The sequence below is a fragment of the Gekko japonicus genome, unplaced genomic scaffold (assembly GCF_001447785.1).
Source record: "Gekko japonicus isolate JY-2015 unplaced genomic scaffold, Gekko_japonicus_V1.1 scaffold1888, whole genome shotgun sequence".
Lineage (NCBI taxonomy): Eukaryota > Metazoa > Chordata > Lepidosauria > Squamata > Gekkonidae > Gekko > Gekko japonicus.
The window spans coordinates 8,487-33,809 of NW_015165302.1; the positions used below are offsets into that span (position 1 = coordinate 8,487).

General features: G+C 45.1%; 1 protein-coding gene across 2 annotated transcripts in view; it reads right to left on the minus strand.

Moving 5' to 3' along the window:
* Positions 1–1,228: 1,228 nt before the first annotated feature.
* The window catches only part of MTX2 (metaxin 2), a 63,623-nt gene continuing 39,528 nt past the window's right edge, over positions 1,229–25,323 (minus strand). Inside the window, exons 4-10 of one of the 2 annotated variants that reach the window (XM_015410420.1) lie at positions 14,977–15,049; positions 9,051–9,127; positions 6,694–6,786; positions 6,239–6,277; positions 5,723–5,848; positions 3,386–3,462; positions 1,229–1,708 (exon numbers count right to left, since the gene is read on the minus strand). In XM_015410420.1, coding sequence (XP_015265906.1) covers positions 1,519–1,708; positions 3,386–3,462; positions 5,723–5,848; positions 6,239–6,277; positions 6,694–6,786; positions 9,051–9,127; positions 14,977–15,049 — 675 coding nt within the window. In that variant the 3' untranslated portion in view covers positions 1,229–1,518. The remainder of the gene's footprint in view (positions 1,709–3,385; positions 3,463–5,722; positions 5,849–6,238; positions 6,278–6,693; positions 6,787–9,050; positions 9,128–14,976; positions 15,050–25,323) is intronic. The other variant, XM_015410421.1, reaches the window with a different exon arrangement.

The following is a 25,323-nucleotide window of genomic DNA, read 5'->3' on the forward strand; positions in this document are numbered from 1 at the left end:
AGAGGAAGGAGATTGTAAGCTGCTCTGAGACTACAAGTGAAGGGCAGGGTATAAATTCAATCTCCTCTCCTTCTTCTAAAGGACAATAGCTGCCACATTTTGGACCAATTGAAATTTCCTTTCTTCAAGGCTAGTCCCATATACAGCATGCTACAATAGTCAAGTCTGGATTTTACCAAGGTATGAATGACTGTGGTCAGGTGAGTTTTCTCCAGCTTTTATTTATAAAGTAACATTTTCTCTATAATTGGGGAAGTTCCACAAGTACGTCAACCCCTTACCTTGTATATGTGGTTGACAGGCATCCATCCATTAACTTCAACATTGGGTGAAAAAAAAGGGGGCAAAGAATTTGGAAATCTCCCTCCTCAATGTCCAGGTCTTCCTCTCCGGACTCTCAGAGGCTTCACCAGGCCATATCCCTCTACTTTTAGTTTCTGTTAACTTACTCTCAACTACCCACAGCATTCCATAGAATATGCTCATTCATCATCCTTTTTCTGCACACCTAGAGAGTCTTCCAGGCTTGGAGAGACCAATACCTTGAGTGTAAGTGGTGCTGTAATAATTGGAGAGGGAGCCAGTCTTTTTACTATTATCGTGTATGTATGTGTGTGTGTGTGTGTGTATATATATACGCCCAGCGTATTGGCACTTTCTGGCTTTCCCATTGGCTGTGCTGTGCAGTCCATCAACCATCAACTGCCACTCAAGAGTACTTGCATGCCATTGGCTGGGGGCTGGGACCACTTCTCTCCCGCGCCCACTACAGGCTTGGCGATTCCCTGTCTGAATAAACTGCCAAAACTGCTGTGAGAAACCACTTTCCCCTCAGTGGTTGTTGCTAGGCAACCAAGCTTGGTTCTATGAGTAAAAAGGCAGGGGCAGGAAGCCCTTTCCAGGCCTACTTTGGCCTTTGTGGGGAATTCATTGGGGCTAGTGTAATAATAATTTCTTTTGCTGCCACCTTGTCCTGAATTGCTCCATTGGAATTGACTATAGTTGGTTTAATTTTGGAGGCTTCTACAGAAATGCAAACTCTTCCTACTGCAAGATAAACAGAGCTAAATTCTCACTTCTAAACCATAAGAATCTAAATAGGTTTTTGTTTTCAGGATTAGCTTGATCATGCTGCCAATTTATGAACTCTACAGAAGGCAATGACTTTGAAGACACCATAGAATGCTGAGCAAAAAATGCTTAGGATGATGAAAGAGGACAATATTGATACAGTCCATGTAAATTTTATTGTTGTTAAATCTTGATACAGTGTTGTTTCAAGGGCACTTTAGAAATTCAAATAGCATGCAGGCTACTATAATGAACAACTCCAGTAAATTTTCTCTTAAATTCTAATGTGTTCATTGAATTCAACACAGGCAGATCGTTTTGGGGGGTTTGGCAGTTTCAAACAGAAGTAGTGCAACAAAGACCAATTTTCAAACTCATGGCTAGTCTTCATTAAACAATACAAAAATCAGACCTCCCGTTTTAAAACTTCTACTGCCATATAACAATTCAGCTTATCAATGACGGCCTGAAAGTTGAATCTTTGGCGCGACCCTCAAAGTAATGCTGCTCTATTCTTCTGCAGAACGATATGAGGTTACTGTAGCTTTTCACTTTTTCAGACAGCTCGTCACTGATCAGCTGGGTAGTAAGGACCGTGAACAGATGTCCAAACACCAAAGCATCTAACTCAGTTGGCCTAAAAAGGGTGAGAAAAAATACCTTGAAAAACACAAACCAACCACTCCATCTCACACAAAGCATCTGTGCTGGCTTCATATATTACCTGTGATCCACTGGGTAATTTCTACTGATGGGAGTGTTTCTACCTCTAGATCCCAACTTTCTTCCTCCCCACCTCCTGCTGGAGCCCAAAATGTCACACAACATGCCACACCTTGGGGAGATGAAGGACCCTCAAGAACAGCATGGAAGAGAAGTTGAAAGTCGGTCACAGGAGAGGGGAATTGTATGCATGGAACCGGTTGTCCCTCTGTGTGTGTTAAGTGCCACCAAGTTGCTTCCAACTTCTGGCGACCCTATGAATTAATGACTTCCAAAACATCCTATTGTTAACAGCTGTGCTCAGGTCTTGCAACCTGGGGGCCCTCATGGCTTCCTTGATTGAGTCCATCCAACTTATGTTGGGTCTTTTCCTAACATTGTTGTCTTTTCCACTGAGTCTCATCTTCTCATAATGTGACCAAACTCGATAACCTCAGTTTAGTCATTTTAACTTCTAGGGAGAGTTCAGGCTTGGATTTGATCTGATTGTATGCAATGGAAAAATCCTCTACAGAAAAGCTTTATTCACAAAAACAATATCTGAACCTAGCTAGCAATGCAATTCTAAGCAGAGCTACCTCCTTCTAAGTCAATGGGTGTAGAAGGGTGCAGCTCTGCTTAAGATTGTTCTGGCAACTATTCTTAGCTGTCCTGAGCCCTAGTAGTAAGCTAGGACATAATTCAAGTAAATAAATAAAAGTCCAGAAGCTAGGAATTTTTTGGAAACTGATGTATCTGCAGCTCTTCATATCATACGTTTAAAGAATGCTTTGGCACTTCGTCTTTTGGTCGCAGTGGACTTCCTGCACCCACCCCAATGGATCCACCCTTTCAAGGCTTTCCGGAGCTGACTGAAGTCACCACTGCCAGAATTTGGTCAAAGATCTAAGGGGCAGGGAAGCCACAAAGAAAGGGTGACGCCCAGCTCACTAGTAAGACTGGCTCAAAGTAATGGGGCTGAGGTAGGGGAGAGGGTTTCCCCATATTTTAGGAAAGGAGTAGAGCAGCCCCCAACGTTTTTGAGCCTATGGACAGTGTTCCCTCTAAGCTGTGTGTGTGAGCAGCCACTCATTAACACAGGAAGCCCCGCTCAGCAGCAGTCTGGAGCCGCACAGGGTCTTGCACTGCCCATAACATTACAGCAGTCAGGATGTGAACTGCTCTGCTCGGGCCGGGGGTGGGGGGGAATTAGAGGGAACATTGCCTATGGGCACCTTTGTAATTCTGATACAGGGAGATGGGCACAACCACAAAATGGCTGCCACGGGAGGCACAGCAAGACACTACATGGCTGCTGTAGCATACCTTCAGTCACACCGTAAAGATTCTTGTGCTGTGGTAGCAGCTGCTGCCAAAGCAACGTTTTCCAAAATTTGAACAGCCAATCAGAAAACCTGCTGAAAAAACAAAAGGACACACCCAGCCCCACCCACTTTCCAAAAACACTTGGTGGGCATCAGGATAGGTGTCAGCGGGCACCCTGGCGCGCATGGGCACCATGTTGGAGACCCCCGGAGTAAAGGGTTCCCCCTTCCACTTGATGAACCACAATCAAGCAATTCCCTAGCTTAAACCACATAAATAAACTTACTTCTTATTGAAGAAAAACGGCTGTGTTCCAAGCCTTTGAGAAAGGGCTTGACAACACTGATCAACATCTTCTAGCACCTAAGAAGCAAGCATACAGAGAAAACAGAACATAGTTTTTACTGGATGGGACTTCACGGGCAAGCTGTCAGACCAAACATCACATGTCTCCTAGAGAGTACAGGAAGGTTGATGTGTGACTCAATATCGCCCTTCCTGCATGGCCATTCACTGATTCAGAAACCTGAGAGAAATGCATTTAAAAACTGTCTGTTTTTCACATGTGCATGCCAACTGCTGGAAAAGGGCTGCAAAGTGATTAAAGTGGTGCATGTGAATCTGGCCTTTGGGAACAAGGTTCAAGGGTTCAACACAATTATAGAAAATGGAATATTTTTACTTCGTATTGAAAAATCTTGCTGGTGGATACTAGAAGGACAATGCAAATTAGCTGCTAGTACTCAGAAATGTGTTTCTCCGCTTAATATTGCTGTATGTTATGGTGCTCATTGTTGGACAAATATTTTCTTTACAAATCTCTCTATATTATAAAGCTGATTTGGGGTGGCATCTCTCCTATGGAATGGCAGGATTCGATTCACGCCAAAATCAGTTGGCTGCCTGAACTGCCACTCACAAACAGGTCCCTGGCCACTGGCTGGGTTGGCTGCGTCCCGCCCAAAGAGGCAGCAGGCGCCGGAACTCACAAAACCACCTCAGGCACACGGGACAGATGCTCCAGTGACTCTGGCACTGACGCTGGGGGGTGGTGAGAGCTGTGGCGAGGAAAGGGACGAGCCCGGCTGGCCTGGCCCGCTGGGTCCTCGAGGGGGAGGGAGCAGAGATGAGGATGGTCACTCTGCCGCTGTAGGTCGGGACAGCCGTGCTGAGGGAAGGGACGAAGTGGGCAGCTTCGCCTGCCGGGGCCTCCGGCAGCAGGCACAATCAGCCCGGTGAGTCAGGTGCTGCCGAGGCCGCTGAGCCTGCGGAGAGCCACGCCGGTGGGAAGGGCGAGGCCAGGTGCCCTGGCCCACCGGGGCCTCGAATGGGGGGGGGTGAGGCCGATGAGCCTCGCGCTGCCAATGCCGCTGGGGGCAGGAAGAGCCGCACCGAGAGAACAGCCCAGGCCAACTGTCCTGGCCCACAAGGGCCTCAAACAGGTGGGGCCAGGGACAGCCGTGAATGAGGTAGGGTGCCCTGACCCGCCGACGCCTTGACCGCGGGGCGGGGGGAGGTCGGATTGCCTGGCCCGTGGGGGCGTTGAGTGGGGGGGAGGCCTGGTGCCCTGGCCCACCGCGGCCTCGGACAGGTATGGGAAATGGGCGACTGCTTCCGCCTTGGCCTGCTGGGGCCTCGGCCGGCGATGGGGTGGGGTGCGGGAAGATACAAGGGGACCGCGGCCTCGCTGTCTTCCTTACCACAATGGGCCTTCTCCCTAGTACCAAAGAAATGCCATTGTGTTAAACCATGAAAACACAAATGCTAAAAATGTATCACTGGACAAATACATTGAGACTATAATTATATATAACACTTTCTGATAAGAATTTTTTAAAATATGTACAAGAATAATACAAGAGAGTGGTATAAAATGTACAAATACACCATACAAGGTTTGTTATCCAGCACTTGATCATGCAGAATACTTTGTAAACCAGCACTGCACACGGAGCAAGCTCCTCCCCTTCGCACACCACACCCCTAAATCTTCAGGCAAGCTCATGTCCTATTCCCACCTCTCCACCCAGCAACTTTGATGTCTCCAGGCACTGTTTGACTTCTGAAAGGCAGTGTATAAATCCATGGTGTGGCCTCATTTGGAATACTGTGTACAGTTCTGGTCACCGCATCTCAAAAAAGATATTACAGCATTGGAAAAAGTGCAGTCAAGGGCGACTAAAATGTTTAAGATTGGGAGCGACGGCAGGAGATTTAAACAATTCTTTCCTCGTCATTGAGCTCCTTCAGCCGCACGGCATATAGTTCAGGAGGGTCCTTCAACCCTCAGTAAACTTTCTCACGAGGGATCATAGGGTGCTGCGGCAAACACCCATTTCTGCAATTGTGCTCCATTCACATGAGCTTAGATCCAACACAGTGTTTTGAATCATAAGTATAAATCTGAACACACAGGCAAACAACTAGTAACCAGATGACTGACAGATACAAGATTTTAATCATGCACCGGTGCTGTTCTCCAAATAACTTCTTTTAAAGATTTAATTTAAGCAATATATATGCTATGGAGAAAGAAAGCAGGATTTACATCACACACACACACACCCCACACACCGATTCACTATTATGTGAAGCATTCCGGATTGAGGCATTCATGACCAACCTGATCAAATGACTTGCTACCCCAGCCAATAGCTTTCATCTTCCGTCGGACCTCCCACTGTTTCTGATAAGCCAGAATATGATTCAGAGGCCAAGGATAAGGAGATCCATATCTTGGATGAGTAATCTTTATTTAAACAAAAGAAAAATGGCTCATGTTATTTTATGCTTGGGAATAAAGCAGTGTTCTACAGAACGACTAGGGTAGCTACAGCTTTTATGGTCGTGGCACTGTTTTGTAAGCTATTCTAGGCAATTATTCATAACTTGCAGCTTTTTTTTTTTTTTAAAAAGCATTTAAAATTATATTAAAAACATCTCCACAGTGAAACCAGTAGGTCCAGTAATGACAGAGAGCTCCCTCAAAATGTATAAGCAAGCAAAATTAAAGCAAAAAAAAAAGTATCATTAGTGGTACAAACCTCTATGTTTCATTTATGAGCAGGGACTTGCAATTGTGAGCAAAAGTGTTTTCTCATTAAAATTTAATTAAGATAAATGCTACAGAATCACTCACCTCCTGGACTGTAGCATCATCACACCACTGAAGATACAGCTAGGAGAAAGAAAAAAACCCACACGCTAAAACTTCATACCATACAAGGCTTACACAGACAGCTCCTTCCTTGAAGCTTCCCCTAACAGCAGAACGTCTTTTTTCCTACTGAACAAGCCATTAATAAAAATAATATCTGAGACACAGAAAGGGGCGGGTTTGCCAGTTCTCTTGTGGAACAGGCGCCCAGATCTCGTTCAACAAAACCCCAAAATTGAGGTTGTTGTATGTAAACCCGAAAGCGTGTTTCTTTCCGAGTCCCACTGTTAATCACAAACCTCCTCCCCTTATGTTTTATTTTTAAAAAGTGTATTGGCTTGCAGTGTTACAAAGAAAATAGCATTCCACTCTCCTACCCCCATCCCCCCATATCCTTTATTTCACAAGACTGACAAAGTACCAGTGTTTTGCCATACCTCTGCTGTCAAAAGCATATTATTGACTAATTCCATGTAGGCTTTCATCTCTGCTTTTTGGACTTCATCCAACCCGTCACTAAGTGAGTGGCCCTAAGGCAGAGGAGACGGGAAGGGGGGGGTGTTCGGGTTAAGAAAGGACAGCAAAAATTATCCGTTTGGGCCCCTTCCAGAGACCACCAAAGTCCAGGGCTTTGGAGCACCTGGGGAGCTCACTACATCATAACAAATTACACGTTTTGCGGCCTGCGAAGACAATTAAGTTTTGCAGAGGAAACAAAATACTGAAATGTAATGTTTCAGCAGCAAAGCAAAAAAAATGAGAAACTTGCAAACAGCATTTCCAACTATAGATCCGTTGGAGTTCTTCCTTTTCAGCTGAGTAGCCTTTGCAAATAACCAGGACATCCTTGTAAACAAACAACAGTGAATTGTGATGATGCAAACATCTTATTAAAATAGGCTATTCGATGCATGGGCATCGATTTACAAGGCTAAAGAAAGAAGCCAGAGTCCGCGTGAATGTTGACAACATGGGATTTTAAGATTCAAATGAAGCAAGACTTTGGGGGAAGCCAAGCAGCAAGCGCAACTCCCGGCTCTGCCAAAACAGCAGGAATCCATGTCTAGCCATCTTTTAGGCAGAAGGTAGGATTCAAAGGGATCCTGTGTGAGGACTCCCCCAAAATACTAGGGCTTCAGATGCTCACCATCTCACTGCAGCCACCTGAACTGCCCAAGGAGTTTGTTGTGAACGGGAGGAAGGCGGGGCGGCAGACTGGCATTCTTTGCAACAGGAGCAACAGTAGTTGGGGGATCAATAGTGAAGGCCAGGAGGGGATTTGCAGATGCAAGGTTCTTTTGATCCTAGTCATCACCAGTGTTCCCTCTAAGCTGAGTTAGTGTGAGCCAGCTCACAGTTCCTAAGCCTCTGGCTCACACATTTCTGTCTTAGCTCAGGAAGGAGGGCTCCAGAGCAAACTAATTCATGCAGTAGCCAAATCACCTGCTCACAATGTTAATGCCAGTGGCTCAGAAACTAGAATCTCTGCTCACAGGACTCCACAGCTTAGAGGGAACATTGGTCATCACTTATTCCCAGTATTTGGGAAAAGATGGACAGACTGACATTATTTATTAGAAGTACAAACTTCCTTATTCAGCAAACAATTCCATAATTTGCCCAAAACTACAGTTTTTGATCCATTTTAGAATTCTCTACCAGTATTTCAACTAAAAAAGAAAGGCAAGCAACTGTCAAAACAAAGAAGGAAATAGAAAATCCTCTGCAAGAGGAGCCATATGAAAAAATTAGCCAAAAGTTTCCAGGAAATTACTGTCTTCCAGCTATTAAATAACCCACAGATAACTTCAATTACACACTTATCTCCAACCATAGCAGACTGTTCAGACATATTTTAGTGTCTTCTAAAGATTATACCTGCAAGCAGCTAAAAGGAGAGTTACTATACTAACAATGCAATCCTAATCAGGTCTGGTCAGAATCCACCTGAAGTCCTCTCAGGGGGACTTACTCCCAGAAAAGTGTTTTTAGGACCGCACTGTAAATCGAAAATACATGTTCCATATGGTTGGGAAGTTCAAATTAGAAGAAATTGCACATATAAAGAAATATCCTTTAGGAAAGGAGCAACAAAAGTCAAATCTTCAGAGCATAACGTCATCTGGTTTTTCCAAAAGTGCTCCTCTTAGAAGGAGCCCTTCCAGAACCTCCAAAATTCCTCCTGAATTTCTGAGTGTTTCAAAGGGTCGCTGAAGGGTCCTGCAGGGACTCCTGAAATAGAAACTCTCAGAATAATACATCTGTGGATGATATATTTGTGTCCCTCCAGACCGAAGACTGAAGAAAACGAGAACATTTTAAGGTTACTATTTTAACAGAAAAGAATCACACCATGGACCAGGTTATCAAAGATTATACCTGCAAGCAGCGAAAAGGAGAGCTATCCTGAAGATTAAGGACACGACACTTATGTGCCTCATATGTAAATAAGAAAGGAGTTAGGGACATGAAAAGATGTTGAACTCTTGTGGGCAAGATTTTAGAAGAAAAATACAAGGAACGGGTCTCTCTGAAAGCATACCAGAGGGACTGGAAGCCCCTTTCTCTCTGTATTGGCGGGAATGCCTTCCTAAATTCCTACAGCTTCTTAGTACATTTTCTTTATGAGACTCTAGAAGAACCTCATAATGCAAAATAAATGACGCCGTCCCATCTTCCACAGCTCTGATTCTACTTCATTAAGCCACCAAAATAATTTCATAAACACAACTTAATTAGTACAGCTGCTAAATATTTCCTGAACTAACTAACCAGTTGAGTATAGGCTTCTTACCTTTGCTTTTACAAACTGAACAATGGGACCGAGTTCAGAAACTACTTGATTTCCTACATGAATAAAGGGCACTTTCCCTGCAAGAAAGAGGGGGGGGGGGAAAGAGAGATAGTATTTTTTAAGACTTGCTACTTAATCAGAGTAACATTTCAACTCACTGAGTAAATTAATGGTCAATGGGATGTTAGCCATTATTCTACTGAAATCACTGGGAATTCAAGAGCACCAACCGCAAACGTTTGCACCAGCAAATCTGCCTTCATTACTGGTAGAAAAAAAAAATGGTTTGCAGCTTTTGCTCCGGGTGATTGTGGTTGATCCATCCCAAGCAGTAAGCCCATGAAGATTTTAAAAAACACAAAAAGTGCTAACCACTGTTTACATATCTGCTTACAAGTTGTAAAGGCTGATTTGACAGACTGAGCAAAATAAAAACATTTTAATGAATCGGAAAGACACTATGGGTGTCAGAAGAGTAGTATTGGAATTTAATGTTCACTTCTGCATAGAGATTCTCTCAGGCCCACTCACTGACCCCAAGAAACACAACCCACAGTGGCAAACATGTATGTTGACCACAGATGCTGGGAATTCCAGATTACACACAACAGCCATAGTCTGCATATGGAGAATAGAAGCAATACAGATATGGGAGATTGTGCGTCACATCATACTTGCCTTTTCCTGGGTCTACTTCCTATGGTTATTGCTGACCATATATGCTAAATCACAGACCAAAACGTCAGGAACCTTTCACTACAGACACACTTGTGCATCTTCCAAATGACCATAGATTGCCTTTTATATGCAAACTTTCCTTTGGGAGCTGATAGTTTTCAATCCATTTTACCTCATATTTTCATGCTACAAATCTCTGTCACCAACAAGCTTCATCCCCGTTCCTCCATTAGTAGAGTTGCCAACTCCAGGTTGCGAATTATCTAGAGATTTTGGGGGTGAAGCCTAAGGAGGGTGGGGTTTGGGGGAGGGAAGGGATTTCAATGGAGTATAATGCCATAGAGTTCACCTTCCAAAGAGGCCATTTTCTGCAGGTGAACTGATCTCTGTTGCCTGGAGATCAGTTTTTTATTTTATGTATTTATTTTATTGGATTTATATCCTGCCCTTGGCCACCAAATGAGAAGGGAGCACTCACTGGAGAAGACCCTGAAGCTGGGAAAGACTGAAGGTCAAAGAAGAAGGGGACGGCAAAGGATGAGATGGTTAGACAGCATTATTGATGCAACAAACATGAAATTAAGCAAACTCTGGAGCGCGACGGAAGACAGGAGGGCCTGGCGTGATGTGGTCCATGGGATCACGAAGAGTCGAACTCGACTGTGCGACTGAACAACAACAACTCCCCACATAGCTGGCTCAGGGTGGGTTCCATCCGACATGGTAAACCATATACAGCATACAAAGAATTAAAACAGTTAAAAGGCCAATCTCCCTTATATATAAAAGCCAAATGGTGGTGGCACTTCTCTAGAACATTCCACAAGCTCCGGAATTGGTTGGCGCCCTGGTGTGTCACTCAGAATCTGTCCCTATCCACTGGCTGCATTGCTTGAGTCTTGCCTCCAACATTCTAAACAGTTTGCTGTTCCTCTCCCACCCAAAGCCAGTCATAACACAGAGGTTATTTGCATATGCAGCCTCACTGGCCTTTGCCTCAGAACACAGAGGTCGTTTGCATATGCAATTTGATTGGCTTTTGCCTCTAACATTCTAAACAGTTTACTCTTCTGAGGTAAAATGTGTCCAATCTCCAGGTGAGGGCTGGAGATCACTCAGAATTACAACTGCTTTCCAGATGGCAGAGATCAGTTCCCCTGGAGAAAATGGTGGGCTCTGTATCCTTATATGCTGCTGAGGTGCCCACCATATGACAGCCAATGTGACGTAGCAGTCAGGGCTTCAGAACACGGGAGAGGCTGCAGGTGTGTGGGGGATGGAAAGCTGAAGAGTGAGGGGGAAAGAAAGGTAGGTTGATTGGCTGGGAAGGGGACAGGGTTGCCAACTCCAGGTGGGGGATTCCTGGAGATGTGAGAGATGGAGCCTGGAGACGGTGAGGTTTCAGGAGGTGTGGGACCTCAGACAGGTACAAAGCCATAGACTCCACCCTCCAAACCAACCATTCCCTTCTGGGAAACCATCGTTGCCAATCTCCAGGTGAGGGCTGGAGATCACTCAAAATTACAACGTTCTTTAGGTAGCAGAGATCAGTTCCTCTGGAGAAAGTGGTGGACTCAGTGTCATTATACCCTGCTGAGGTCACCACAGCAAATTGACACTGAGTGTCCAAGGCCGGGGCACCCGCCCAGAGCCTCTTTCTAGAGGCCACTGTATTTATTTTCACAACAGGCCTTTTTCCTAGTAAAATATAACAACATTCCTCTGGTACAAGTCATAGTTAAAGCCTCACAGATGCCACTATTTCAGGTTTTGGTCCATGGATGGTAATACAGGTCTGACCCACTGAGGGAAGGCCCAGTATTAAAAGCCTGGCAGAAGAGTTCCATCTTGCAGGCCCTGCAGAACTGTAAAAGGTCCCACAGGGCCCTGGTCTCATATGGGAGCTCATTCCAGCAGGTAGGAGCCAGGGCTGAAAAGGCTCTGGGCCTAGTCGAGGCGAGACGGGCTTCCCTGGGACCAGGGACCACCAGAAGATGTTGGTTGGCAGATCGTCAAGCGCTTTGGAGCTCATAGAAAGAGAGGCAGTCTCGCAGATATGCAGGCCCCTGGCCATGTAGGGTGATCTCCAGTTATCATATGGAGGTTGGCAACCCTACCCATGAGGCCAGCAAGGTGTTAATCACTGTTTATTTTTTAGCATTACTGCACAATTGGTCTCAAGAGAGCAACAATGAAATATGGCATTGTTAAAATGTCAACCCTTTCAAAAGCTGCCCTGAATCCTGGTATGAAATCTATGCTTTCATCCTCCCCTCCTCCTCTGTAATTGGCCCCTGGCCATTGGTGGACCCTGAGGAACAGTATGGGGGGGCCAAAGCAAGGGTCTGTAGTGGGAACTGGCAGAAACAGTTTCTCCCCCTCTTTCCAGTGGTGGAAATGCCTGCTGCTAGTGGAAAATGTAGTTAGGGGTGTCTACTGAAGTAGATTCTACACTTGGCTGAAGTAGATTCTACACTTGGCTCTACTGAAGTAGATTCTACACTTGGCATATTGCCCCAAAAGGCAAGGGATGCATGTTATAATTGAGAAAAAAGATCAGTCTTGAGTTTTGCCTCTGACTTAACTGTATGTGAACTGTGTGCAGAGTATCACTTACTACTGTGCTTTAAACCAGGAACTTAAATGAAGAGCTTTTAGATATGCATCCCAGTCAAATGATTGGCTTTGGGTGCGCTAATGCATACAAACATCTTTCTCATACAATTTAATGGAAGAGGAAGTTCTGCACTCATGTGCCCCACCATTAAAGAAGAATAAGCAAAGAATGAACTTCATGTCCTGTGTTCTCTTGCTGCAGTCCAGACATCTCACACTGCAAAATGATCTGAAGTAAGTGCCTTAAGGAATTCTAGCATTTTCTCTCTTCCCCCCCCCCCCGGAGGAAAATAAAGTGTCTTAAAGCCAAAATTTAAAGGAATACTGCATATTTGCCATTCTGAAAATTGTACAAGAAAGAATTATCCATGAGGCCTTTCAACGCAACCACCTGATTTACACAGTGTGAAAGGGGAGGGGAGATCACTTCCTTTTCTTAGGGCATTTTGCTTAGTGCTTGGGGGGCAACAGTGGGAGGGTTTCTCGAGTTCTGGCCCCACTGGTGGATCTTCTGATGACACCTGGGTTTTGGCCACTGTGTGACACAGTGTTGGACTGGATGGGCCATTGGCCTGATCCAAGATGGCTTCTCTTATGTTCTTATATTTGTGCTCCTGCCTGCATAAAAGAACTTCAGCGCTGCCCTCTGGACATGCCCCTTAGGAAGGCCAGAAGCAATGTCAACGTATGACTAAGTAATGGGCAGCAATCAACTTTAATCCACAACAGGGGCCAAACTACACGACAGAAGCAGCAGTTCTGTCTCACTGAACATCAAACTGCCCCAGTCACACTCAGGGCCAATTTCATGAGACCTTTTAAACCCCAGGTCCAGGTGTCCTGGACCAGACTTGCTTTCCCTCACAGTCACACAGCAGTTCTGGGGGATGTTCATTTAAAACTCCATGGAGGCCTCCCTCACCTGGGTAGGCCAGGAAAGCTCGATCTCGTCAGATCTCAGAAGCTAAGCAGGGCAAGTACTTGGATGGGAGACCTTCCTGAAATACCAGAGGTGGGAGGCAGGGGCAGGCTTTATTCAGCCACCTTTCAGAATATCTTTCAGGCCCCTGGTAGGGGTGAGTCACCAGAGGTCACCGTGACTTCCAGGTGCACACACACTCACATGCACATATAAAAAAATACAACCCCTCACCCCTGTGGAGGTCGGATTTAGCTTGGGACTATGGTATGAGAGGGAGGATGGGTTCCTGCCTTCCCCTGGTGACTTTTTCTGCACTGAAACAGCCCCAGAGGGGCTCCCGGCCCTTGGGGGTTGCCACTGACACTGGCCCCAATGGTAAGGAGTCTAGGGGTGATTCTGGATGCCTCCCTTTCTGTGGAGGCCCAGGTCACCAGTGCTGCCAGAGCATCCTTTTACCATCTTCGGCTGGTCAGGGAGCTGGTCCCTTACCTCTCCCCCCAGGACCTTGCAACAGCGATCCACGCAATGGTCACTTCCAGGTTAAACTACTGCAACTTGCCTTATGCAGGCCTACCCCTGAGTCTGACCTGGAAGCTCCAGCTGGTACAAAATGCAGGGCGCACCTGCTGACTGGGACATCTATGCGGACGCACATTCAGCCACTGTTGTGCCAGCTGCACTGGTTGCTAGTTGTATATTGGATCAGATTCAAGGTCATGGTGTTATCCTTTAAGGCCTTGTGCAGCCAAGGACCAGCATACCTACGGGACCGTCTCTTCCCCATATGTGCCCCGAAGAGCCTTGCACTCTTCTGAGCAGCATCGTCTAGTAGTCCCCAGACCAAAGGATGTCTGTCTTGCCTCAACCAGGGCCAGGGCCTTTTCATCCCTGGCCCCTGCCTGGTGGAACATGCTCCCAGCTGAGATCAGGGCCCTGTGGGATCTCTCGCAGTTCTGTAGTGCCTGCAAAACAGACCTGTTCTGCCAGGCCTTTGGCTGAGGCGGTAGATGTCCAATTTACACTGGCCTTCCCTGCTCAATCTGATCTGCCTCATCTGCCCTAGGGCACTGCCTATAACAACTTGGCATCAATTACTGACAGGAATGTGCCCTCCCTGAGGTTTCAGCAAGCACTGTTGTTAGAAATTATGAAGCTGCTATTAGGGACAGTTTTTAAATAATTCTACCTAGACCCATTGTTCAATGTTTTTTATGAATGTACTATTTATCGTTATCTTGTTGTGACAGGACTTGCAGGATAGGACGGGATATAAGCTGAATTCCATGCATGTGCAGATCCAAAAATGTGGAATTACCTCCCCGCATAGCCATTTCAGCTCAGGAAAATGAATTGACGGGGAGGAAAGGAGGAGCTCCTTCTTTCCTCACGTGACAGTCCTGAACTGATTCAGTCCCCTACGGAGTTTTCAATGGACATTCCCTACAGCTTTGGTGTGGCCGCGGGGAAAGTGCATCGGGTTCAGAGACCGGCCTTGTTATAGAATGTCTTGTATAATTTGGCCCTCAGCGAGAGTAATGTGGCCCTGATGTGTGATGTGGCCCTGTTTTAAACAGAAAAACAGCAAACCCTTCTTCTGCCCAAGAATCAAGATTTCCTCTCCTCCCTCCTTCTACGCAGTTGGCAAAGTTCTGCTTTTAACACGCACAGTAACGCTGCATTTAACACAACATCAATAAGCACGGTTCTTACCAGACGGAGACATATACTCAGCGTTTGCCCTGTAAACTACCTGGACTGGCAGACTGCACATTTGCAAAAAAGCCTGAAAATAAAAAAGAGCAAATAAAAAGTCACAATTATTATCTGAAAGCACAATATAAATATTACAAAAGGGGGAACGAATGTGTAGATTTTTAAGTCTCTAGCCAGGTTACAACAGGTTGTTTTAAAAAACTATTTGCCAGAACAACTTAACAGCAGCAGGGTGCTTGGAGATATATGGTTTCTACATTGTGCTTATTAAGAACTCCATTTTCACCATCTCAGATGCTGCAGTAGCAGCATATAATTAGCTATCAAAATTGAATTATGTCACCCTAAATGTATATATTGGTCTATAACTTTTATTTGCTTACTTTTGCCTTAGCAAGATTACCCTCCCCCAACTCTACTGTAAAAAAGATGATTTCATTCTACATGTACATCTCCATGTCGCATTTCAATACTGTTGAACATTTCTCAGCTTTCTGGTTTTGAACAGGGCAACGATTATCTTGCAGTTTTCAAACCAAATGAATGAGGATACAATCAATTCACACACTGCTCAGGAGCAAGTTGAAAGCCATTTGCACACAAGTCTCACTAATTTACCCATCTCCATGAACCACAAACCACTTGCAAATGCACAGTATTTCTGAAGCTTTGCAAAGCACTGCAAAATATGCTCTTTTTGTTGTTCTGGTGCACTTTCCATACCTCTGAGTGGTATAAGTGCTCAGCCTATAGCATAGGAAGCTGCCGTGTTCCTGTGCCCCATCACCCCGCTGCACTGACTAAATCTCCACTCTCTGAAGAACACAAGAACTCTGCTGGATCAGACCAATCGTCCATCTAGTCCAGCATCCTGTTTTACATAGTGAACAACCAGTTGACCTAAAGGACCAACAGACAGGACATGGCTTCCTACAGATGTTGCCTCCTAGCACTGGCATCAAGAGGCTTACTACCTCTGAAAATGGAATACCCTTTAGTCACCATAGCTGGTAGGCACTGATGAAGCTATCCCTTCATGAATCTGTTTAACCCTAGGTTCTCAGACTGTTGACTCAAACCCCAACACGGAAATATCTGCAAGGGGAGCACAGTGTATTGAGATTCAGTATCAATCTCCTATTGTTGCTATTAAGGGGAATTCTGCCTCTAAGCCCCTGAATGTTTTGCAGGTAGCACCAGGAGAAAGAAGAGGCTCCGATCCTGTCCTTTGGCCAATGCTGAGGGATGTTAAGGAGGAGTATGTTGCCATGACAGCAGAGGGGGCCAATGAGAATGCTAGGAAGGTGGAGGAGCACTCCTGCTAAAATATTCCATTGCCATGGTCCACAGGTTGTCCTATACAATAATAAGGCACAATAATGCCCCTTGCAAGTATCTCCCCAAATACTCCCATCAGACACATGGCTGGGCAGTGTTGGGAGCATAGGAGTCCCTGAAAGGGAAGAAGGAAGGATAGAAATGGAAGAAACTGAATAGAAAACTCTGTGTGTGTGTGTGTGTGTGTGTGTGTGTGTGTGTGCACGCGCGCGCTACATATATTCATCTTTCAAGCAAATCCAAATGGCTTCATGTAGCACTGCACCAAATAATATTTTTAACACAGTTCTAAAAAATACCATTGTGAAAACATGGAATAAAAGGGGCGCTTGTGTGGATTTTTTTCCTCTCCTTAATGAAAAAGAAACAAAGAGAAAGTGATAACGACAACGGAAGAATTATTGTCTAACTTAACTGAAAAAGCACGTCTGGGAATTATGAAGTATGTACAAACATATGAAATATTTCAGCTTTTCATATCAAGCAGTGGCAGACCCGGCAAATTGAAAAAGTCTGTCTGAAATTACAAATGAAAACTGTTCAGCATCATTCCTGGAGTGACAGATTATATTCCTAATTCAGTTATGGTAATACCCACATTTGTAGTTTAACATAAATTAACAGTTTAATTGTATTTGTGACTACTTTAAACAAAGTAACAAATTCCTTTGTACCTGCAAATATAATTTATAGCAAAGCCAGGTTCATTTTCAAAAACAATCTGTTTCACACTGCACCGGAATGCTGCTGTAATGCTATAATGTAATATGCTGCAGAATGTGGGAAGCGGTAGACTCAGTAGTAGCATAGAGGAGGTTTTGAAGATAAATGAAGATGCTATTCATTCAGGGGTAATTTCATCTTAGAACCATATGAAAGATGTTTCACTCAGACACAGTAGAGGCCTGGCTTGGGATTTCAGTCTATTTTCAGCTACAGTGTAATGTTGTTAAATCGATTATGTTGATACTGTATTTCTAATCATGAAGAATTCACGCTATTATTCTGCTTAAAGAATGAATTGTCAGACTTTCATTATACCGTTCCGTCGCTCTCCACTTTAGAGCAATAAGCACAGTATCCATTTTTTAAAAAAATTATAAATTCACATTATAAGAGCCACAAATCAGTAATGTCTAGATAGTCAGCAGAGAATCTTCTTTTTTTTAAAGTGGTTATATTAAAAACAGTCCTCTTTTTCACTAACAAAAAGCAAACTGGTAACCTTCCAATGTATCATGAGAATTCCTCATACGCAGCAGCATCTTCCCAGCAGTGTTTCTGTTTCTGAGAAAAAGTTAATTTTTCCTTCTTCAGTTGGTAAGGTGAGCGCAGTTTGGAGAACTGCTTGGAATATTTATTTTATAAATTATTTCTACCCAGGCTTTCCATCTCAACTGAACCTCCAAGGCACCTAACAAACCTCAAAACATAAAAATCAACTATTATAACAACAAGAGTCCCAAAACAAACCAGAACAGCTGAACAAGACACAGTTAAAATGGAACCAAGGTCAGGAAGGAGAACTTATTAACAGTGCTGTCCTAAGCCTAGTTACACCATTTTAAGTCCATTACGCCACCGTCTCATGGAGAGGTATAATTCTGTTTAGGATTTCTTTATAAGTAGTGCAGGACTCTAGAGAGGCACAGTAAAAATCTCCACCTAAATAAAATAAAGTAATATTCAGGCTAAATTCACACTGAAACAGTAGCATCTTCATCTGGCATCTAAAAGCAAGGTGTGGTTTCCATTGGGCTCTCTTTGGGCAGGGAGTGCCAAAGACTGTCAGACTCCTATTGGTTAGTATCTGTGCCATCAGTGGAGGTGGGAGACATCCTGACCACAAGACTGTGTGATTTATGAACGTTTTCCAAAGGAGTGGGTCTTTTCCAATGCACTCTGACTCAATATTCCTCATTCTATTACAGCAGTGTGAGAATATTCACAATACTCCCCCTGTGCAGCAACCCACCCACCACTTCATGATCTATTTTTTTTTTAACTGGAAAGCAAGATCCCCCCATCTCTGGCCTGGATCCCAAACCTTCCTTGCATTTGCACTGCACTCTTTTCTGCTGTGGGGGCAGTCCTCTGTGACAGAGCACATTCCTCTGATGCTAAGCATCTCCACTCACACCGATCTGCTGTCTTTTAACAAGCCAAAAATCCTCACTCTGACATAGAAACTTGCTGGGTGACCTTGGGGGCAGTCAAAAATTCTCAGGCAAACCTACCTCATAGAAATAAAATGGATTGTGAGGAATAAAATGGATGAGAAGAGAACCATGTAAACTGTTTCATGTCTCTGTTTGGAGACAGGTGGGGTATAAATGAAGTGAGTAACTTAAATAAATAAACAGAAAGTGGTTTTTGAGGAGGAAAGACAACCGTGAACAAGGATAACACGGAGATGGCTGGCTAGTTAGCGGTACAGATCTAGAGGGGAAAAAACAGTGTGATACCCAGGGGTCATTTCGTAGAAAAAAAGGTGCAGGAGCTCATTAGCATAACTCATTTGCATAACTCATTTGCATATGCCACACACCCTGACCTCACCGGACGTGTGTCAGAAGGCAACACCCACCACTCAGACTCCACTGGACTGTTTTGGATTGCTACCTATTGGGGGGGGGGGAACGTGCAGATCTGTCCTCGCAGAGGAGGGAGAGCTTGTACCTGAATAAGACTTGGTCTTAAAGGTGCCACTGGACTGTTTTGGGCTGGGGGGCTGGGGGGGGGCTCTGCAGCTTACCTGGCTGCTTCTTGCTCTGACTGAGGGCTGTTGGGAGCAGGGGGTGGGGCTTGTTGCATGTGCCCGCCCCCTGGACTCTTTACTGCCGGAGCTCCGCTCCTGTGCGCTCCTGCAGGAAATGACCCCTGGTGATACCGCATTACAGTTCTCCAATGTCCATGCAAGGCTATATCAGCAGAAATATCCTTTCCTGAACTCAAGATTTTAATATTTCTATTTTCTCAGCACTGGTAACACCTCAGTAATGGTACCCGTAGGTCTTCCTCCTCCCATACTTAACTAGCTTACCAGTTAAGGTGCTCATTTCAAGCATAGAATTCAGGTAAGTGGTAACTGGAAATGGGATATTCTTAAGGGTTGCACTCCAGCGGTGGAATGCCCTTCCCTTGAACTGCCTGCACTGCTGGCATTTTGTTCATCCAGGCATTTACTTCCAATATATCTCCATGCCTTGTTTTATTCCCACTTACTATGTTGGTTGCATTTATGCCCTATTTGTACCGCGGTTACTGGTTGCTGTTTTAAAACACTGATGAGTTTTACTGCTGATGTTGAGATTTTAATTGTCATAACTGTTATTTTTATTGTTTTGTTTATTTATTTATTAAATTAGATATTTTCCCTGCTTGCGCAGGGCTCAGGGCGGTTCACGACAATTTGATTCAATACAGTGTAAAATAAGTTAAAACAATAAAAATACAATATATAAAACATTCAGAATATTTAAACATTTTAAAAACAAGATGGCAATACTAGCATTCAGTCATGGGGGGGAGGGTGCCAGTCAGATGTAAGAAACAGTTCCTGGCCTCAACCAAAGGCCTGGCAGAACATCTCTGCCTTACATGCCCTGCGAAACTTTAATATTTATTATTCATTCATTCATTCATTCATTCGACTTATTATACCGCCCTAACCCCTAGGGGTCTCTGGGCAGTTTACAGAAGTGTTCTAGGAACTATTTACCCTAACTAAGGCCACATGCTATAGGGTGGGGATTTCCTACCAGCACCGTGGTGGACCTGCTGCGTCTTTTTCTGACTCGGGCACAGACAGGGCACAGATGTCACTCAGCAGAGAGTTCCACCAGGCTGGGGTCAGGGCAGAAAAGGCCCTGACCCTGGTTGAGACCAGCCAGATATCTTTTGGGTGTAGGTGCCTTGGGTAGATTCTGGAAAGTGTGAAATACAAATTATTTTTAAAAGAATAAATCATCACTTGAAGCACTGTGCTCAAAGCTGGGGAGAACAATTCAAGAAAGACACTGGGATGCTAGAAAAAAATTAGAAAATTATGAAGATTATCAAAGATTTTTATTTACTTAATTTACACTATTTATAGTTTACCTTTCTCACTGAGAATCAAGGTGCATTACACAGCATAGGTCAATACAATCAATAGGATGAGACATCTAATAAGCCAGGGGATCCCCAACCCTTTTCATCCTGCAGGCACCTTTGGAATTCTGACACAGCAGGGTGGGCACAGCCACAAAGTGGCTGTTGCAAAATGGCTGCTGAAGGAGGCGGAGCCAGCCATACAACGGCTGCCACGGCTTACCTTCAGTGAAGATGTTCGTGCTATGATGGCAACTGCTGCTGAAGCCATGTTTTTAAAAATCTGCACAACCAATCAAATTCCCAGTGGCCAATAAGAAGCCTTCCTGGGTAAAAGCCCCACTTGGCCCTGCCCGTTTTCTAAAAACACTTAGTGGGCCCCAGGAAAGGTGTCGGTGGGTGCTCACGGGCACATCACTGGGGACACCACCACCACCCCGCAAAAAGCTATGACATTGTATGAAACTAAAGGAACTGGATCATGTTTAGCCCAGATAAGGTGAAATTGTGGTCAGCAGGGGCAACACATTGCAGATTTTCAAACTGCTGAAAGGTGAAAAATTAACCTGTCAAAGGACAACGATTGGAACAGACTAACTGTGTAACCCATCCATCTCTAGCCTCAAAGTGCCTTTAGCCATGGGCTTGTTCTTGCATCCTCAGAACAGCAGGGCTGCTGCTCCACGAGGTTCTATCTACTCTGGCAAACCTGGAACACACATCAAGGTCACATGCCAAACACACATACAGGTGACAAAGACCGATAGTACAAAGAGTGACTAGTCCTTTGAAGAAACAGGCCATGTGGAAGGCTGAGTGACAAAATCTGGACCACTCTTTGCCCTCCTCTTTTTGAAACACTGTTGGCTGCCCTACCTTGGGGAAGCGACACACTGAAGCCATTTTCAAGAAGATGCTCTTCTACCTTATTTTCAAGCTGAAGGAGCAAGAACTGGATCAGAAGCAGAAATAACCTATACCAGGGATGGCCAAACTTGTTCACTATAAGAGCCACATAGAATAAATGTTAGCTGTGCCGCAAGACATGAACAAATATTACACACACACATTATTATTATTTAAAAATATGCAAATTTGTTTTTTCTTAACATTAAATGAGACTGCCAAAAATAAAAACGAAAGGGGTAAAAACAGATATTGATAATGATACTTATTTGTTTGCTAATGATATTTGTCTAAGAGAAAAGGAAAAAGAGAGAGAAGTGGAAAGAAAGAATGAAAGAGGTGGAAAGAAAGAGAGAGAGAGAGAAAAGCAAAGAAAGCAAATAGATGGGAGGGAGGGAGGGAGGGAGGGAGAAAAAGCATGCCTCCCCTTCACTTCCCCAGCTACTCTGCCGGGAGCCGCACAATATGTGTGTAAGAGCCGCATGTGGCTCCTGAGCCACAGTTTGGCCACCCCTGACCTATACCAAATCTATTGCGTTAGGTAGATACCCCATTTTTAAGAGAAAGGATATAGGCAATTTGGGGGGCGGGGGGTCTAAAGAACAAGTTTACTAGAAACTTTCATGACTATCTGTAAGAAACAGTCTATACTGAATCAGTACTAAATATAGTGACTCAAGCACAAATAGAAATCACTTGCAGATTTATAACTCCTGAACAGCATAATAAAGGAGATATGGAACACAGCACATGAGACTCAACTGATATACTTAAATTTTTAAGAAGGAAGGTTGATGGAAAATCCATAGAAAATGAAATGTATTAATCAAATATTAGAATCAAGATAAGACATACCATTAATGGTCTTTGCTATTTTAGTAAACTACATTAAAATATAACCTGTATGCTTTAATGACAACTATAGTAAACAATTTAAAACAAAGAACAATATGAGAATATTTACACTAATTCTCCTGTAAGCCTTGTTAATATATTAGATCAGTTTGTTTTTAAGAGATTGTTGAGCAAACAACTGCAATTTACTGTACAAATATTTATTTATCTATTTATTTCCTTCGATGTATATACCACTCACCCCCTAAGGGCTCTGAGCGGTTTACATTATACATTTGATACAATTCCTACCTGAGGCCACACACACATACAATGGGGGAAGTGACTAACCTAACAGGCACCCTGAAGCGGAGACTTCATTATTGTGGTCTTTCTGTGGGCGGGTTTTTTCCAGTCCGGCGACAACGTCTCCCTGGCGCAGGTCTTCCATCGGTCATCGCGACTCCTCCCAGGCCTGGGCCAAGCACACGTCAGCGCGTGCTCCCGCAGCCGGCCTCTGTCCAATCGGCTCCGGCCTGCCGTGTCGCCCTGCCTCTACACTCCGCCGGCCCAGCCACCGCTCTCTCGCTCGACTCGCCAACTGCCGCCATGTTCTCCGCCGTTGCCGCTGCCGCTCCGCTGCTCACGCTGCCGCCACGCCATGAAGGACGGGTGCCCCCCCGCTCTAAGAGCAGGTACCCATTTGTTTACTTGCCCTTTAATGGGCTTTCGAGCCGCTGGGTGGGCGGGAGCTGGGACATAAGGCCGGGAGCTCACTCTGGCCACGGTGGGGCTCAAACAGCCGAAGCTGTTCGGCCAGGTGGAGATGCAGGCTTCATTTACTGCCTGCGCCACCGCTCCCGGTGATAATATGAATTATGACAGATGGTTGCGTATGTTTACATCAAAGCTATGCTTTTGATACCTTTGAACTGTTTTTACTTAATGAAGTTTTTTTAAAAATTACTGTTTGGAAGAGGAAAACAGTTCTATTCAGATATCATACAGCCAGATAGAATAAACAGGTTGCTTACCTGTAACTGATGATCTTTGAGTGGTCATCTGTGCATTCACACCTCTGGGATATAGTGCGCCTGCGCCGACCCCGATCAGTATAATGGAAAGCAAAAGGGATTTTTGCGCCTGCTCCCCAGTCACATGCCGGGCTCCACTGCACATGACTAGGGGAGGGGCACGACAATCCTGCCAGTCCCTTCTGACCACTGCCCTCAGTCTCCAAGGAAAGGAAAAGGACCAAAAGCAGAGGGGAAGGAGGGTGGGTGGTGTGAATGCACAGATGACCACTCAAAGATCATCAGTTACAGGTAAGCAACCTGTTTATCTTCTTCGTGGTCTCTGTGCATCACACCTCTGGGAGACTAGCAAGCAGTACACGCCTACCTGGAGGAGGGAGCTGAAGGTCCTAGATTTGTGCCGCTTGCAACACCACTCGTCCAACTATTGAACGCTGATGAAGACGTACATCTAGGGCATAGTGCTTCACAAACGTGTGAGGAGTGGCCCAAGTCGCTGCATTGCAGATATCCTCGAGCGACGCACCTCACAGGAAGGCTGTGGATGTAGCCACTGCCCGGGTGGAATGTGCCCTTATCGGACCAGGGAGCGACTTCTTAGCCAAAGAACAGCATAGCTTAATAGTCTCCACAATCCCCTTGGATAGACATTGGGACGACAGTTTCTTCCCTTGGGCAGGTAAAGCATAAGAGACAAACAGGGCCGGTGATTTTCTAAAAGGCCATGTCCGATTCAGATAAAAGAGCAAAGCCCTTTTGACGTCTAACAAATGGAGCCGGCGTTCTTTGTCGTTTGTAGGGGACGGGAAGAACCAGGAGGACAGTGTCTGCTTGGAGATGAAACTCTGAAACCACCTTTGGTAAAAAAAGAAACATCTGGAGCCAACATGACCCCACTATGACAGAAACTCAGGTATGGAGGGTCACAGCGAAGTGCTGACAGCTCGCTCATTCTCCTGGTGGAGGTGACAGCGACCAAAAAGGCTGTCTTCCTGGACAAAAGCTGCAGACTACAAGTAGCCATTGGCTCAAAAGATCTGTCCAACAGTCTTGTGAGTACCAGGGGTAGGTCCCAGGCTGGTGTGGGGCCGTGTGATGGAGGAAAAAGGTGGGTCAAGCCCTTCAGGAACTTTTTGGTCTGTGGGTGGGAGAAGATGGAATGACCATCAATTGGTGGGTGATTAGCCGAAATGGCAGCTAAGTACACTTTCAACGAGGCACAGATAAGGCCCAGGTCCAAACGGGATAACAAAAAACCAAAGACCGCCATCTGGTCCGATGGAGGTGGAGGTAATCCCGACAATTTAAGGTAAGATAAGAATTTCTTCTGCTTCCCGGCGTAAGAAACTCGTGTGGACGGTTTACGACATTTCAGTAGGACATGTTCTATCCTGTCTCTAAACTTTAGAAGAGGATCCTCCAGGTTGTGAGTTTGAGACGCTGCACGGCGTGATGCAGTATCTGTCCCTTCCCTGCAAGGAGAAGATCCAAAGCTGGGGAAAAGTGGATGAAGGAGCCCTTGGATACATGAAGCAGAGTAGGGAACCAGTGCTGCCAGGGCCACCAGGGAGTAACAAGGAGACGTGGTCTCTCCCGCATTATTTTGAAGAGTACTCTGGAGATTAGAGGAATCGGAGGAAAAAGGAACACGTACATGCGTGACCATGGGACGAGAAGGCTGTCGCCTAAGGATAGTGGATTGGTCCCTGCTCTGGAGCAGAACAGACGGCATTTCCTGTTCTGGTGCGTTGTGAACACGTCCACCTCTGGGCTGCCCCAGAGATGAAAAATCGGTTGAAGGTAACTCCAGTTGAGTTCCCACTCATGCCCCAATGCACCTCCTCTGCTCAGGAATTCCACCTGTACATTCAGAGTCACCGGAAGATGGGCAGCTATCAGGAACGTGTTCCACGACTGACATTCGTCCCATATTTCCAGGGCCAGTCGACACAGTCCCCTGGATATCGTGCCTCCCTGCCTGTTGATATAACACAGGGCCATGGTGTTGTTGATGAGGACAGTAACCACCTGATGGGCCACTAGATGGCGGAAAGATCTGAGTGCGTACTGCACAGCCAGTAACTCTAGGAAATTGATGTGAGGGTGGGCTACATGGGGTTCCCATCGTGCCCTGACACAA